A 16,026-nucleotide genomic window follows, 5' to 3' on the forward strand; every position below is an offset into this window, starting at 1 on the left:
GCCTTCATTTCACAAGGGTGACCTCGGAGAAACTCCCACAGGTGTTGACGTGGAAGCACTAAGGGGAAAGGGAGGCGACACTACTTGAAACACAGACCCTCTCCATACCAGTGTACTGTCATCACACTTGTGCGTAACATTAAGCCAGAAACACATACGATAATTGCGTGACAGTATTAACGTTCTGATCGAGTGTGAAAGACGTAAATAAAACGGGCGATGCACTAATATCAGCAACAAATGAATGTTATCCGTCCTATACGCGAGGAAATTTTGCTACCGAAGCTGACGCAACACCAACGCCCAATAGCAGACCAAAGATCAACACCAGCCAGTATTATCCCTGGGATTGTTGAGCGCTAGCCCACCCAGGCCAATGAGACAACACGCGTCCGCACCCCCACCCTTTTTTGACGCGGCAGTAAACACTGCCTTCCGCGGAAAAGCACAACTCCTGTACAATGTGGGTAACCACTTGAAGTGAAAACACCTACGCTGGGCAAGGGCTGGTGAAGCTCCACTCGCACTTCTACCACGTAGGAGTGCAACCCTGACAACCCCCTGAGGGGGCGTCGGGCACACCCGTGGCTCTACTGGCCACAGCATCAGAGGGACAGGGTCGACCCCACGACGAACCAGTCGACTCTGGTGAAGGTGCTCCGGGGAAGCAGGGTCACCTCCTGCCCTTCTGTGGAATACGAGCTCCGACGGTGGAAGAGAAGAAAATCACTTTAAACACACAGGTCTCCAGCACATAACCCCTGATAGCTACGCAAGCAAAGGTAGAGTGGGCGGTTTCAGCACCGAAAGCAGGGGTACCGCAGAGGGTCCAATGTGCTCGGGAGGGTTGGAAAGGACGATCACCGGGGCGACGCCCAGCAATGCAGGAACGGATCTTGGTTCAGGCCATGTGGCCCGAGAGCACCCTGCCCCTGCGAACCGCGAATCATAAAGAACATAGGTCGGCATGCCAATGGGAAAGTAAGAATCGGCAGTGCGGTGGCAGCCAGACGAAACAAAAAAATGAAGGAGGTGGAAACGGAGCGACACAACGCGGAGCACAGAGGACTGAAGCGTTATGGTGGACCACCCCGCGCCAAATCAACCGGATCACAGTCTGGTAGCTTTTGATGTCACCGTTGGCCGCCGTATTTGGGGAGCACACCAGGCTTCTGCACGGCATTATGTCAGGCAAAGAAAAGGGCGGCCCAGCCACGACCCCATGAACAGGCCCATGCAAAGATAAAGGAACGGCTCAGGACTTCGCTTAACTGTTTGAACAGTACCAACGGAGCAAAAAACCCAGTCATCCGAGGGGTGGCAGCACCGGGCGTCCCACGGGAAAGGAGCAGGACGATCTCCAGCACAGGAGAGGAAAGTATCAAATCCAGAGAACGATGCAGAAAGGCGCCTCGGGGGGAGGGATGAGGGGAAAATGTCCCGGAAGAGAAGCCATAAAACACGTACGAAGCAGCCTTCAATGGAAGGGAGGGCGGCGTCTTTCAGTTGCCTCCACCGTTGAGAAACAGCTGGGAACCACACGGCGTCTGTGTATGCCCAAAGAGCTGGCTTAAGCACAGAGCCCATGACGAATGGGACTGCACCAGTAAAAAGGCAACAGATGCAGATGTTAGAAAGGATGTGCCGAGAGGAACCGACGAAAACGCATCTACTGAACAGCAGCGAGGATGCTAGACGCCAAAGAAGCGACGCCGAAATTGTTTCCGTACGACCGAGTCGATGTTGGCAGTGTGGGAACGACCTACTGGATCGACAGCGGGTTAGGTTGACGTATGCTTCAAGGATTAAAAAAAAATTGCTTGACTTCGTTTTGGCATGCGCAAAAACAATCAACCGAAGTCCACAATTCAGAAAGGGACCGGGGAAGGGAGAGCGTGGGGGGACTATAGTACGGCCAAATGCACAAACGAGAGAACCTGGTGCGAAATGCCCACACACGCATCAAGTAACGCCGAACACTGCCATGCGCAAAACGTTTGGGCGACTGGCAGCCAGGAGTTTTTTTAACTTGATTGATTGTCTGTTACGAAAAAGTAAAAAGCGCTATCGCTTACGGCACTCACCGACAAACTGCACAGCTCAGTTTCTTGGAAACGTAATCACGAGCAGAACACCACAGTGAGTTGCCGTTGTGCGACCATAAACTTTTCATATGCGTTCGGTTCCGTGAACCATGGATTGGACTGCCCCCGCCCCTCGTGGAGCTCGCCGCCGATTCAAATACCTTCCAATCGATAAGCAAGTTTTTGTCACACATCACGACCATGTAGCGTTCCCCCTCGCAGGCTACAGGGCACCCGAAACATCACGGGTACGTTGCAAGAAGCACGGGCAGCGTGGTACAAAATGTGCGGACCACACCCGTAACGAGACCGAAACCTGAAAACACCGGCACGCGCAGCCCACCCTCCGACAAAGTTGCTGGCTGCCTCTCCACCCAAAAATAAAAATAACGTGCACCAACTATCCTGAAGATGTTGCGGCGGCAGGTGCCGGCTCTCATAGCACATATAATGAATGAGGTGGGAGGTACCCCTTCCGCTGCCCAATGGCGCCGAAGATGGGGAGGGACTTTCTGTTTGAGTTCCCCACCTACAGGAAGCAGTTGCGGCGGATGGCCAACAAGGGCCGCTTTCAAGTGCAGAAAGAAAAATAATTCCCCTCGTCACACTCCGGAGGTGATGGCATTGGTGACCGACCTTGTTCCACTCGGTGGTGGACGCTCTGCCGCCCTCGAGAAGAAAATATTAGAGTGCGTGCATGCGATTCACTTTCGGTAAGCACAAGCGGCAACGGGACTGGATCACAAGGTCGAATAAGTTTGGTACCCCCGAAGGCGGTTGCAACCTCAGAGTAGTTCCTTTTTGCTTCACTTTCTCCTTTTCCGTCGTTTGAGGGAAGGCGAACTTCCGCGACGGTTGGCGAGCAGAGTGGGGTCTACACTCATTCCCATAGTGCTTCCCCGACGCGCTGACAACGATCTACGGTGACACGGTGCTGCGCTTGCCAACAAACTAGGGTAAAGGAACTGTGCTTGAAAAATGATTGGCAACTAAAGGCTATTTTCCTAGAGGCCTCTTGCCGGAACTTGCGGGCGCGAAGTGGTGTGCAGTTGGCGGGATGAGCCCCCGGAAAAGGCGCACACTTCCAAGCATGTCGTCCTTTTAGGCGCCGGCCTTGCGACCACACCCTCAAACGTTGCTCCGCGTTGTGCTTGTGCGCGTTTCGGTGACCTTGGTGGTCGTGATCTAAACAAAAGTGTACAATAAGAGTAAATTCTGGCGTATGTTGAGTGTGCCGCTTCCGGCACCTTTTTCATGCACTCTGGTGACGTTTTCCACCGCATCGGGAGTGGGATGCGCAATGAAGGTGGCAACGGTGGAAAGCGCTGCGAAGAGGATTGGGGTAGAGGAAGTGCCAGAGGGATACGACGAAGGAATAAGAAAATGAGGCTCTGCCTAGTTCAAGAAACGGACCCGACATGGGATGAAAAGTGTACAAGTGGTGGCGGGATAAAGGAACACGGGAACGCCGAAGATGACGGGCTGCACAGGGAAGGGAGGAGCAGATGGTGGGGAAACCGCATGAACTTACCACCCTTCAATTTTCACAGCCACGTGGCGGGCTCCGGTGGGGTTGGGAGGGGCAAGGGGGATGGGGAATAAATATCGCAGAATTACCGCACCCCTCGTCCTGGATGAATCCGGTTCCTTGGCCACGTTGGAACGTTGAACCGAATAGACCGTGTAAACTGCGCGCCATCAGGCGGCTCGAGGCTACAGCACTTTCAAACACAGCGAAAGTGGCGATCCCGAAGCAGACAAGGGATTTGTTCTGCAAGGAATAAAAGGAATTCCACACCTCGTTACACAAAGTGGCGTCTCCACCTTCCACACCCGGGGAAAGTAACTTTGGGGCGCCGGAGCATCACTGCTTTTGCGCTGCCTCAGTTCCACCCGCTTTCTCACAACGTCTCCGTGGTGAACATATTTCGTAACCCGCTATCCTTGCTGATGCTCACAGCTGCATCGGCCTCCGAAGGATGGAGGTTGGAATGGGCTGTTGTAAACTCTCCTCCGTCTGTAGGGTCCCAAATTCGGAAGGATTGAAGTCTCAATGGTCTGACCCAACGTAATATCTGCATATGCCCCTTCGGTGATTTAGCGGCACATTGGGTAGGAGAGACTGATTGGACGACTACAAGCTCCAGCCAACGAATTCGATTGGATTTGGTGGCCGTAAGGGCTCTAACTGCCTGGAACAATTGCTTTAGAGGGCTTTTTGGGAAAATGCCTCCCTAACCCCAACGACATCAAACTACGCACGGGGAGGGGGAAACTATTTACGGCGAAAGCGGGCTCGAGAGTCACTGGCTTTGCGAATAGCAGTTCACACCTGCCCTGCGGATGTGCATGATTTGGTGGGAAAGGTGGAAAGTTGGAAATGCTGCCACTATGCGGTTCGAGGGTCAGGAGGATCCGCTGTCATATGATCAAGTGATGTGTCTGAGAAGGAGGGAGAAGGGGAAGGGGATGCCAGAAAGGCCGATTCGCCGCGGCCCACGCGCTGCAACATGAGAACTCTTTGCTTAAACAGCGTGGGACCCGCAGTGAGAAAGTATGGTGGGAGGGTGGGTTTTGGTTTTTCCAACTTCCTGCGAAGAGATCGACCGTTACAACTTTGTGTCAATCCATCTGGTGCCGACCTACTCTTATTAACATTTCCGCCGTTTCGGTTTGTCCTCACTACTTCTGATGAGAGAACAACCGCAAAGGGCATTGACTACGCTCCAAATGAAAGATAATTAAAAAAGAGAGCACAGGGAGAATGAAATGCAGCGACGGGCACTGTGCGGAACAACCGCCACTGCCGCATTCGTACCAATATATGCGTAATTTGAGCAATGCTACTCCAGTGGAAGGATGAAGGGAGGGGAGAAGGTTTGTTCCCCACCACCTCCACCGGTCCGTTACTCAAACACAACGTCCCGAGGACAGCTATGTTTGAAAGTAAGAAAATGTCGATAAATGGGGTTAGATGGATCTTAACAACACATAAAGAAATAAATTACGGGGGAATAGGAACTGGAGCATTAGTCCCAGCCAAATACCCCCATATCGTCACCCCTTTCCTTCATCCCCCGCAGTACTTCTCATACCCGAGGTGGAATGAGTGACTCGGAGGGGCCGAGATACTTCACCCCACACCCGACAGGGGACTGCAGTAACATCTCAAACGGCTTCTTCGGGTGGTCAATCAGCTCCTTATATTCGTCGGGAAGCGATACAACCTTGACTTTCTCAAGTAACTCGCGGTCTCCGAAGAAAAACTTCTCGAATGGTGTTGGGAAGTGCTCCATGAGCATAGCCACGGCTTCAGGAAGGTCCTCCTTAAGAACAAACAAGAAACAGTTCGCCCCGGCATCGAAGGTGTAAGCCAGTGCTGTGCGGCCCTTCTTCGCATTGTAGGCTTTCACGAGGCGGATCATCGCGTAGCTGTCCTCCGTCGCATACGTAATCTTCGGTTCGGTGGTCGCGCATATCTCCTGCAGGTCGTCCGATTCAAGCATTGCAATCTCTGCAAAGGTTGCGAAATCCCTCGCCTTTATAGCTCTCGAGGCAATTTTCATGCGCTCCGGTACGGTTTCTGAGATGCGCTTCTTCATCAAAGGCGACGTTTTGAGGGACTGCTGCATGCCCTTGGTGCTGGAGACATCCTTCTGTGCCCCTTTAAGGACAGCGCACATTACCTGTATCTCGGGCCAATGCGTTTCGTCAACAAATTGTGTGGCCACACAGTCGCTACCATCAGGTTTCTCCCCCTTGTTCCATATAACGAAACCCCCAAAGGCACTGCGGCAGGCGCTGCCAGATCCAAGGCGAGCAAGCATTGAGACGTTAGTGGTGGACTTGAAAGCACGGATGAGCGCCGCCGACATGGCGCAGTAGCCGCTAGCGGAAGAGGCCATCCCAGCGGCAGTTGGGAAGTTGTTCTCCGATACGATGTTCACCTTTTTGTTTTTCAGGTCTTCGGGGCATGTGCTCCTGAGATGAAGGAGCATCGACTGGACCCGTGGAGTCTTTCCCACATCAACCTCGGTGCCGTTCAGTCGAAACGTGTCTGTCTCGATGTCGTCCCTGAGTTCCACGGAGGTTTTGCTACGAAACGGGCTTGCGGAGAGCGTGATGCTAAAAGAGTCATTTGTGGGGAGTATCAGCGTCTCTCCACCCTCACGCTTACCCCAGTACTTGATAAAAGCGATGTTGATGGGTGCCTCGACGGTGACACACTGGTCGGACATAGAGCCGCTTTGCCACGCAGCAATTAATTCTTCCCTCGCTTTACCTACGCTGAGGTCAGTAAGAAAGGGGAAGTAAGTACTGAGGAGAAAAAGTGATTGAGAAAACAATTTAAAAGCTACAAGCTCCGTTCACATTACGATTTCCCCCCTCTTTTTGCGGATAGGAAACGCCACGCCTGGGTCGAATCTGCGACCCGCAATGCTAGGCCACACTCTGGCAGGAACGCAAGATGGTGGCCACCCTGTTATGTGCGGCGAAGGAGGCTTGTGGTACACTTGGCGGGGTCAGCGGAGCCACCGAGGCCTCAGCCTCCCAACCAAATCCTACAAGAGCCTCTAACGCATCTTCGGCATCGGCGTGCTTCTCCGTGCTTTTTGACACCATGCGCCGACCTGTCAGCAGGGCCAACGCAAAGTCGGCATCGTCAGGATGGAACAACTCCACGACTGTAGCGAATGAGCCACCGTTGGAAGCAAAACTGAAAGCGTAATCCGCAACGGGACCAACGTGTCTGGTGAGTTTCGATAGCAGCCCCGCGGGGTCGCAAGTGGACAGCGGCACCGGCACCGCGTTTCGTATCCGTGCGCTCGCTAGTGGGGTATTGCCCTGCACAAAGCCTTCACTAGATGGGCCGCTAACGTCGGTGGCTGCCGTTGTTTCACCACGAAGCAGTGCCGTCAACTCTCCATCCGTCTCACGAATGCCTTCCGTCGTCCTCTCCAACGATTCTTGCGCGCGGCAGTACGACTCCTGGAGCTCCAACAGTCTTTGCAGCAACTCCCCGCCCTCAGCCGCCTGCTCGCTAGTTTCCAACATTTCCGGAATGGCACGTACAAGCAGCTCATCCATTTGCAAGTCGCGGGGCATCAGGTGGTTCTTTGGGAGATTTGGATTCATTTCCAACTTAGTTTTCTCCTCTTGTACGCCCCCCGCGGCGCCCTCTAGAGTAGCCACTGCAGCCGTTTGTTTCTTGAACACGTTGGAGTGTATTTCGATGGCATGATTCTTCAGCCGTTCGCCATCAAGGTGGTCTACCGCCAGCCGCGCCGCTGAACTCTGGTGGAAACGAACCCAGTAAAATGACCGTTGCCGGGAAGCATCGTATCGCATTTTCAACTCATCAATGTCCCCAATAATACGCAACCATTCGTGCACATCTTCAGCGAGTACCGCCGAGAGGTCATCAACAAAGACGTGCACAACCCTTGCGTCACCTCGATCGGCCATTGCTTTCCGGAATAGGGAAGGAGAGGGATTGTCGCGCACACGGGCAGGGAGAGGGGCAACAGTTGGTTCACAGAAAGATGTACAGAACAACGGAGGCCCGCAGTACGTGCTCAAACTGGCATAGGGACAATACGTTTAAGAACACCAAATTGAAATAAAGGAAACAAAAAATAAAATAAAATAAAGGTGATCGTTATGTACCCGATAAAATGATGTACTTTATACTATTGCGGAGGATTGGGGGAATGATAAACTTGCCGCTGAGCTACTAAATTTCATGCGTTTTGTGCCAGTTACTCTTACGACAAACGATGGCGATTTCGCCGCAGATGCAGTTAAGAAACGATAGTCCTATTTATTTATTGTTAGAAGTGAAAGTATCTCGAAGTATCCCTTCAAGAGAGGAAAGCTACAAAGTGTCTTTGCTTCTTTCCGCGGGTGTTTGGTCTCCCACCAACCTTCTATCTTCGCTTGCGACTCGGGAGTGAGGTGTACTCGCCTCACGTGACAGTATGTAGTAGACGGCAAGCCAGCACGGAATTGCAAGACCGAGGAATGAGAATATCACAAGAAGAGCATTACGCAGCTGATACTTGCTGACGCAGTGTCCATCCGTGCTATTACCCGTTTTGTTTATCCACTTGCATAAATTGTCAATGTCGTTTCCGCACTGGGTGTTATTACCATGCGCCGGACATCCTCTCGAGAAGGCATTGTCAGAGAGATAACCAGCAAGTGTTGGTGACGGGAAATCGCCTAGCAAGTGAATAAGAAGAACGGAGTAACTCACGGCATATGCCCTTTGATCCCATGGGACCACTGTTAGTATTGCTGAGTTAATGGGTGCTGTGACTGCAAAGAGAGTAAACACCGAAACCACCAGAAGCGATGTAAACAGCCAAGTAACTTCCATGAACAATGCAGCAAGTCCTGCGGGGACGCTGACGGCAATCATGACGACGCAAAAAAGCTGACACTTCATAGTGCCTGAAGAGCCAAGGCTCCCTCCAAGTTTGTCCACTACAACGCCTCCGACGATGGATCCAATGATACCGGTAAGTGCTGTGGTACCGCCCATGATCATTGATGCCGTCATGTTGGTAAGCTCCATCGGCCCATCAACTAGAAAAGGTATTGACCATACCGAGAGGCCGCCGATTACGAAGCAGTACATTGCGTAACCGAAGACAACAAGGAGATACCGTGCGTTCGTGAAAATGTGAAAAGTGGCCTTATGTATCGGGAGGTATTCGTTGTCGCGTTTCTGGCGCATGTTGTATCGTTTGGGGAGGAATACGATAAGTAGCAAAATCGGAATGGCGGCGATCGCAAGGGAGAGAAAGGTTACACGCCAGCCCTCCAGACCCCCTACGGAACCATACGCACCCATCACACCACCAGCAGCCATACCAACCGCTGTCCCGACGGGGATCATAGAGTAGAACGTGCCTATCCACGATGTCCGTGACTCGGGCGGTGCAATGGCATCAATCACCGTCACTGTGAAACCAACAAAGGCGGCCTCTCCCACCCCATCAAAGATTCTGCAGGCGAGAAGGAACTCATACGAGCGTGCCAGGCCGGTTCCAACTAAAGCAGCAGCCCACGCAATGATGCCTACGGCGATGATCCACTTGGATTGTACGACACCTCCGAGCCCAGCGAACAGAGGACAGGCGACCATGAAGCCAATCATGAAGCCTGAGAAAAGCAAGCCGGCCTTCGTATCCGTCAGAACATTCGATGACCCCGCGATGGTCGGATCACCCTTAATGACGACTAAACAACCGGCAATGGCTCCGCGGTCGTAATACGTGACGAAGTTGAGAAGCGTGAAGATGGAAAGAACAATGCGAGGTGTCATGAGCCGCCCCCACCGTGATACAGGTTCCTCGGCAGTAGGATCAACCTCCTCAGGTGTAGTTTGCACTTCTTCATGTTCGTTCGTTTCGTGGGGATCGTTCCTTTGCGTTTTATCTTCGGAAGCCATCATTCACTACTGTAGTCGAAAAAAGAGGCGGGGTATGGGAGGCTTTGTCCGCTGCTTAGCGGTAAGCGTAGCAATGGATTGAAACAAATGAGAGGGCGAGGTGGGTGTTGTGTGAAAGGCGTGGCGCCTTGCTTTCACTTTCTGTTAATAAGCGGTTTGCACAAATGAATCTAAGTGTGTTGTTTATCAACAACTAAAGGAAATAAATAAGTCACGAACGAATAACATAAAGGGAAGCTCCCATGAACTTGAAAGAATTATCTGTCAGTTGGGCAGGTCAGCAGCCTGTGATCCCTCTCAGTGCATGTAGGGCAGAGACAACACGGTGTGTTGGAGGGAGAATGTCAACCAGAGCCCAGGCAGCACGCGCCCACTCACCCTGCTTTTCTGTATTGTTGATGTGAAGATAGAAGACGGAATTGTTCCACGCCTCGACCGTAAAATATTCCAAAAGGAGTAGGGCGAAAGCGGAGGAGTTATTGGCGGTTACGCCCCTTTCCCCAACCGCACCGTAGCGCCCAAGAAAGGTGCCGACGGTAATACCCATCACGGGAAGAGAAAGGAAACTCATGAGGTGCTGCAGTACGCACATTTGCTCTTTTCTGTCGGATCCCAAAGTGAAGGCTTTGTACAGGCAAGAGAGGTTCTTTGTAAGGGTTTCAGCAACCGCTTCCTCTTCACCCGCTTGGGTGAGCATTGAGAGGAGATAATTACGTTACCCTTAATGAAGAAGTTCCTTGCATCATTGTCTTCCGTAGTGTGCAAGTGTGGCAGAGCCATATGTATGATCATTTCCGTGTCGCTGAAGTTTGCACCTTGTGCTTGGCAAGTCGTGAAGCAGCATGGCAGGCCCAAATGTTGGGAGCGCCGCACTGCTGACGTTGGCGGCGGGTTAGGAACGTAACGAATACTGCCAACGTTGCGTATTTGTAGCTAACGTCCCTGAATCCGACATATAGACCTGCTGGTGGCGTTGCAGCGTAATAATACCGTTATTATGATCACTGCAGCGGCACAATGAAGCCATGTGAGCTGCGGCAAATAATTGGTGGCGAAGCAAGTTAACTAACGGCTCTATGTGTGAGTGGTCGTGCTCACGGCAAAATCTGAACCCCCCTTGAACACAGAAGGGGAAGTCGTTTCTGATAAATGACAAGACCGAGGGGGAGGGCGAAGCCGCAAAGGAGTCCCGCTCACCGTTGTTGTGGGTTGTAAACGATGATATATTGCACGAATGCTCCAAGAGCGGAGTGGCGTCACAAAAACCTACCTCTGATCGCAGATGCCCATTCCCTCCAACCAAGAAAAAAAAGAGCAGAAGAGACGATTTCACCGACATGCAAAAAGAAAACAACATCACGTTAACATCATCTTTCCCTCACAAACCAGCTTGCTCACCCATTCCCGCTGCATAAAACTAGAGTATTTCCTACCTTTGTTTCACAAGCACACCCAAGTTTGTTCTTTTAGCTCACACCACTGGTCAGTGCTCCCTCACCATATGATACGCGAGAAGCTTGCATACTACACACGTGGGTATAATTTCCTCTCCGCCTTCTTGCCCAGCAAAGTACACAACCGACAAAGAAAATGAGGGAAAACTATAAGGCAAACATGAGAAGTTAAGTGCTTTGGGGGGGGGGGCTGTGAGTTCGAAGTGGGGGCCAGAGGTAATAGTGGGGAAAAGCAGACAACTTTAGGGACACCACTCTTTACGAGAGCAGCGGGTTTAACTTGTGGTTCGCTCGTCCAGCTGTGCGGGAAAACCACGACAAGAGGGTTGAAATGTTTTACGACACTGCGCTTTCACGATGACCCTTCTTGGCGTCACTGGAACCTGTGAGGCCGGAAGATTCCTTGCGCGCCTTGACTAACAAACTTTTTGATTCCTGCAATATCCCTTTGAACGACTCCGAAGTGTCCCTGATGACTCTGTCGAGCTCAGACCTCATCGCTGTCTTTTTTGCCAGGCTTTCGTTCAGGGATACCAAACGCTCATTCAACGCGTTTACCTCGGTGAGTGTGCGGGCCCGCTCCTCTTCCTCCCGCCGAATGTTTCGGTCAAGTGCCGCACGGCGCTCTTTGAGTTCTTCAATGACAGCCACTAACTCATTGCTGGTTGCCTGTGCTTCAGAGCCGAACGAGGCCATTCTTCTATTCACCGCTACCACAAAGTTAGGCATAAAAATGAAGCGACGTAACCAAAAACGTTGTAGGAAGAAGTGAGTGAGGTGAAGAACACAAATTAAAATGACACCATAGATCTGTGGGCATATATTATACAGCACACCGCCCCTACCACATTTCCCTTTTGTAGTTTTCTTTGAGCAGAAATAAACTGGTCAGATGCACCCACCACCGGGAACAAAAGGTCCCCATGCCTATGACAGGCCGCGCTTTATTTTAAATAATTGCTTGTTTTGTGGAATTAGTCGGATGGACTCAGGAAGCCAACCTATAGGCGAGTGCAGGTGCTGCACAACACAATAGTACACGACAAGCGCTTTCTCGAAAGTGGAGTAATAAAGGGTGCAGTCAAAAAAAAAAAAAAAAAGATAATAATGAGATAACCGTCAACACAGTCCCCTTCCCATTTCCGCAAACATGGCGACGAAGAACAGTGAAATAGGTTGCCTACTCTACGGTTTCTGCTCACAAAACCGTTCCACATAACGCCAGTTTCCTGTGCGTCAAAACGCAAGTGCGATGACACCGACCAATAAATCAAACACAGTCGTGGCCCACCGCCGCGCAGGTACATCCATTCCCATGCGCAGGAAAAAAGAAAAAGAGCACACCTCACACACACAAAGTCACTTACTTGCATCAACGCGCACACTAAAGTCTACGGCAAGGAGCGCAGGTACTCGGATCCATCATGATGGGTTCAGGTGGAATGAAGGAGGGTGGGGGAGGAAAAGGAAAGACAGAGAGGAGAGGAAGGTAAAATGTCACAACAATAGTTCACCCTCTCCAGCAGCTCAGTCCAATATCCCGCGCTTCTCCTCCAAACCGATCCCATGTGAGACACCGCCTCTACTTTTTCCGTGTGTTGGCAGTCTGTGAGGCCGCCGCGGCTTCGGCCTGTTTTTTCAACGCGTGCTGTATTTTTATTAGTGCAGATACCCGGCGCAAGAGCTCCATTTTGTTGGGGATATCTTCCACGGTCACGCCCCGTGTTTGCGTGTCGAAATCACTCTTCGGAATGTAGTGCTCACCTTTAGGCCGCTTAATCGCCACCTTCACACATCCTTTTGGGGGCATAATGTACTTGATTGAGCCCTGGGATCGCGGAAACGAAGCGGAGGGTTCAACGAAGATATCTGTGTAACCCAATTCTTTTAACGCTTCGACAACTTCCTTAGTTGTGGGATCATCTACAGCTTGCGTACGAGTAAGGCGCCGACCATCGCGGGGTGTCAACTCCGCGTCAAGGTACTGTGGGTATATGGTCTGATACGCCCGCTTATCGTACGACGGTTGAGACGGTTTCATTTCTTCAGTGAAAGTGTTATATGTGTAAGTTTATTTCAAATTTATCATCGGGGTTTTGCAAACAAGGTATCAAACAAAAAGGTGAGGGAAGTTGGGGGGGAGGGGGAAGAGAAGAGAAGAGACATGTAACTTGCCGTACCGTAAGGTGACATCAAGGGGAGGAAGTAGCAGTTATGACTCTAAACTCCGTGTTCGCGTATATATCTTAATGAGCACAGCTACTGGCTCACAGGTGAATTAAGTACGGAACGGAAACAGAATAAAGGGAAATGGGAAACGTGTTAGGGTTATTCCCCAATGGTCCCACAGCACGGAGTACTCCGCGACAAAACTACAGCAGGACCACAAATCAAATGACTACTCCACCCTTCAACGTGGAAAAGAAGTCCAAATCAAGTGCGCAACCCCTTTCCGTTGTCTTAGCGCTATCAACGATACACCACCAACAAAATTCACCCGTCATGGCACTCACCCGCTGAAAAAAATTTCAGTGCTTGCTCGTATTGAAGACATTAAGAGATTCACCACTTTCCACCATTACTACACTTTCATTCCCTTGTAGCCTAATAACATTAACAGCTCCCCTTTTCGGTAGTACAGCTTAGAAACACCACCAAGGGTTGCCAGAAGATATGAAGAAAAGTGCTGTTTTATCCATTTTAGTAACATGAGATGATAACAGAACAAAAAAATTAGATAGTACAACCACACAGAGACACACAAAAAGAAGATATATATATATATATATATATATCAAATAAACAGCCAAATAGGGATATTATTGCTTTAAATTTAAATAGCAAGAACCAAAAGGAAAATCAAAAAGGGGGCGAAGAAAGGGAGATTTCTCAGCAATACTCACCTCTCCCTTCCTATATTCCACTTATTTGGCACAGGATGCTCTTTTTTTAACGGCATCACGCCACCTCAGTTTGCATATCCCTAACTTTCCATGCTTTCTGCGACACTTGTCCCACCGTCACATATGAATCTGAGGGGATGGCGCACGTAGTTTTTGGACATCAGTTTGTTCACCCTTATACCCTTCACTTACATGCTATATAGCTTCAATGCATCCCCCCCGTTTATCATCTTACATACAAATATATTCCCCATTCTTAAAGTTTATCCCTCCCAGATCAATAATATCCCCTAATATTAATTCTTCCTCCATTTTACTCTTTTCCTCCCGAATAAAATAAATTGCTGCAGTGACCAGCATATCGCATTTTTTTTGTCATTAACCCCTCATTACATTGCTCACCCACCCACCAATGCTTAAGGAAGATAGATGAGGCGAGTTTGGTTCGGGTACCCCTTCACAGAGTGGTCGGCATGCACGACAACCACCACGTCTCCAGTGCTGGCATATTTCTCCTTCTTCGCAAAATCCAAACCGAGTTTCACGCGCTTTTCCTTATCCTTGTCCTCACCACTCTTTGCGGCGTCGTAGAAAACACTCACGACGGAGCGCGTCACGTTGAGTTGACGGCACGTTTGCAGACGTGTGGTGACACAAATGATGGGGCAGTTCGGGCGGTACTTGCTGATGAGGCGAGCACTTCGGCCCGTGTTGCTTAGCACGAGCATTGCCTTGGCTTGTACCTCAAATGCAGAGGCGACGGCGCTGCTGCAAACGGCCTCTTCGGGGCACATGGGGATTTTCTGCAGGTTCTTAATGCTGTTGAACATAACAGTATCGTGCGTTGCGCTCTGCGCCTCGACACAGATGCGAGCCATGTACTGTACCACTTCGTTGGGGTACTTCCCTTTGGCCGTTTCACCGGAAAGCATGACACAGTCGGCTCCGTTGAGAACAGCATTGGCAACATCGGATACTTCGGCACGTGTGGGGCGGGGGTTTGACGTCATGCTCTCGAGCATTTGCGTGGCACAGATGACAGGTTTGCCCACCACGTTGCACTTGCTGATGATGCACATCTGCGCCACACACACCTTCTCGGCGGGGATCTCGACGCCAAGATCACCACGAGCAACCATAATGCCATTGCTCGCTTCAATGATGGAGTCAATGTTCTGCACACCCTGGTGGTTTTCAATCTTGGAAATGATAAGGATGTCTTTTCCCTTCTCACCGAGGGCGGCGCGCACCTCACGAACCTGCTCAGCCGTGCGGATGAACGAGGCAAAAATCATATCAACACCTTGTGCCACACCGAACTCCAAGTCCTTGCGGTCCTTCTCGGAAACGGCGGGCAGATCCACCTCACAACCTGGGAGGTTGATACCCCTGCGGTCGGTCAGGCGGTGGTGATTGTTCACGTGGCACTTCAGCGTCCGATCGTCTTCCTTGCTCACCACGCGGAGAGTCATCACACCGTCGTCAACATAAATGGAACCACCCACGGGCACTGCCTTCGTCAGTTGTGGGTAGTCGATATAGAACTTTTCCTTTGTGCCAACCTTCTCATAGGCGGGATCGGTAGTGACACACACGATGTCACCAGGGGCGAAGCTCACCTCACCATCCTTGAAGAGGCCTGTACGGATTTCAGGACCTTTCGTGTCCAGCGCAATACCAATATGAAGGCCAAGTTCAGCAGCAGCTGCGCGAACGTTGTTTATTGTCGTCTGGTGGTATTCATGGGATCCATGGGAAAAGTTCATACGGGCAACAGACATACCACTCTTCATTAGGTTTTTCAGGGCTTCAACGCTCTGTGTGCTGGGTCCGATGGTGCACACAATGCGGTTGGCACGGTGTTTGGCCACCGGCTCAAAAATGGAGAGCCCAATGTTGTGCTCTAGCTGCGACATGGACTCTTCGGAATAAATCTGTTTTGTCTGAATTGTTCCTTTATTAGGTGATAATTAGTATACCACAATTTGTTCTTTTTTTCCTTGGTTATTTGTGTTTAGATGCTTTATGCTGCTGTAGTTCTATATGAAGAAAAGGGTAGAAAGCAAACGAAAATGTAATTGTGGAAGTGGAGGGTACCAATCCTTTTCTTTACTTTTTTACGTTTAAAA

The 16,026-nt window shown here is 50.7% G+C and overlaps 11 protein-coding genes across 11 annotated transcripts; 2 read left to right on the forward strand and 9 right to left on the reverse strand.

Moving 5' to 3' along the window:
* Positions 1-1,182: 1,182 nt before the first annotated feature.
* TbgDal_X16380 (hypothetical protein, unlikely) lies at positions 1,183-1,587 on the reverse strand (the record flags this gene model as incomplete). Its single annotated transcript, XM_011780500.1, has 1 exon — positions 1,183-1,587. One exon carries the CDS (start codon positions 1,585-1,587, stop codon positions 1,183-1,185), a length of 405 nt encoding a protein of 134 aa, XP_011778802.1.
* Positions 1,588-2,495: 908 nt separating this feature from the next.
* On the forward strand, positions 2,496-2,801 carry TbgDal_X16390 (hypothetical protein, unlikely; the record flags this gene model as incomplete). Its single annotated transcript, XM_011780501.1, has 1 exon — positions 2,496-2,801. The coding sequence occupies one exon, from the start codon at positions 2,496-2,498 to the stop codon at positions 2,799-2,801; it is 306 nt and encodes a 101-aa protein (XP_011778803.1).
* Positions 2,802-3,338: 537 nt separating this feature from the next.
* Positions 3,339-3,686, forward strand: TbgDal_X16400 (hypothetical protein, unlikely; the record flags this gene model as incomplete). The annotated part of the gene is made up of 1 exon (XM_011780502.1): positions 3,339-3,686. The coding sequence occupies one exon, from the start codon at positions 3,339-3,341 to the stop codon at positions 3,684-3,686; it is 348 nt and encodes a 115-aa protein (XP_011778804.1).
* A 787-nt stretch (positions 3,687-4,473) lies between these two features.
* On the reverse strand, positions 4,474-4,800 carry TbgDal_X16410 (hypothetical protein, unlikely; the record flags this gene model as incomplete). The annotated part of the gene is made up of 1 exon (XM_011780503.1): positions 4,474-4,800. The coding sequence occupies one exon, from the start codon at positions 4,798-4,800 to the stop codon at positions 4,474-4,476; it is 327 nt and encodes a 108-aa protein (XP_011778805.1).
* A 373-nt stretch (positions 4,801-5,173) lies between these two features.
* TbgDal_X16420 (diphosphomevalonate decarboxylase, putative) lies at positions 5,174-6,322 on the reverse strand (the record flags this gene model as incomplete). The annotated part of the gene is made up of 1 exon (XM_011780504.1): positions 5,174-6,322. The coding sequence occupies one exon, from the start codon at positions 6,320-6,322 to the stop codon at positions 5,174-5,176; it is 1,149 nt and encodes a 382-aa protein (XP_011778806.1).
* A 202-nt stretch (positions 6,323-6,524) lies between these two features.
* On the reverse strand, positions 6,525-7,550 carry TbgDal_X16430 (RBP27 homolog; the record flags this gene model as incomplete). Its single annotated transcript, XM_011780505.1, has 1 exon — positions 6,525-7,550. The coding sequence occupies one exon, from the start codon at positions 7,548-7,550 to the stop codon at positions 6,525-6,527; it is 1,026 nt and encodes a 341-aa protein (XP_011778807.1).
* Positions 7,551-7,959: 409 nt separating this feature from the next.
* TbgDal_X16440 (transporter, putative) lies at positions 7,960-9,543 on the reverse strand (the record flags this gene model as incomplete). The annotated part of the gene is made up of 1 exon (XM_011780506.1): positions 7,960-9,543. The coding sequence occupies one exon, from the start codon at positions 9,541-9,543 to the stop codon at positions 7,960-7,962; it is 1,584 nt and encodes a 527-aa protein (XP_011778808.1).
* Positions 9,544-9,817: 274 nt separating this feature from the next.
* On the reverse strand, positions 9,818-10,237 carry TbgDal_X16450 (hypothetical protein, conserved; the record flags this gene model as incomplete). Its single annotated transcript, XM_011780507.1, has 1 exon — positions 9,818-10,237. The coding sequence occupies one exon, from the start codon at positions 10,235-10,237 to the stop codon at positions 9,818-9,820; it is 420 nt and encodes a 139-aa protein (XP_011778809.1).
* Positions 10,238-10,432: 195 nt separating this feature from the next.
* Positions 10,433-10,897, reverse strand: TbgDal_X16460 (hypothetical protein; the record flags this gene model as incomplete). The annotated part of the gene is made up of 1 exon (XM_011780508.1): positions 10,433-10,897. One exon carries the CDS (start codon positions 10,895-10,897, stop codon positions 10,433-10,435), a length of 465 nt encoding a protein of 154 aa, XP_011778810.1.
* A 433-nt stretch (positions 10,898-11,330) lies between these two features.
* Positions 11,331-11,723, reverse strand: TbgDal_X16480 (hypothetical protein, conserved; the record flags this gene model as incomplete). Its single annotated transcript, XM_011780509.1, has 1 exon — positions 11,331-11,723. The coding sequence occupies one exon, from the start codon at positions 11,721-11,723 to the stop codon at positions 11,331-11,333; it is 393 nt and encodes a 130-aa protein (XP_011778811.1).
* A 2,590-nt stretch (positions 11,724-14,313) lies between these two features.
* On the reverse strand, positions 14,314-15,813 carry TbgDal_X16510 (pyruvate kinase 1, putative; the record flags this gene model as incomplete). The annotated part of the gene is made up of 1 exon (XM_011780510.1): positions 14,314-15,813. The coding sequence occupies one exon, from the start codon at positions 15,811-15,813 to the stop codon at positions 14,314-14,316; it is 1,500 nt and encodes a 499-aa protein (XP_011778812.1).
* Between the last annotated feature and the right edge of the window lie 213 nt (positions 15,814-16,026).

This window comes from Trypanosoma brucei, chromosome 10 (assembly GCF_000210295.1).
Source record: "Trypanosoma brucei gambiense DAL972 chromosome 10, complete sequence".
Taxonomy (NCBI): Eukaryota; Euglenozoa; class Kinetoplastea; order Trypanosomatida; family Trypanosomatidae; genus Trypanosoma; species Trypanosoma brucei.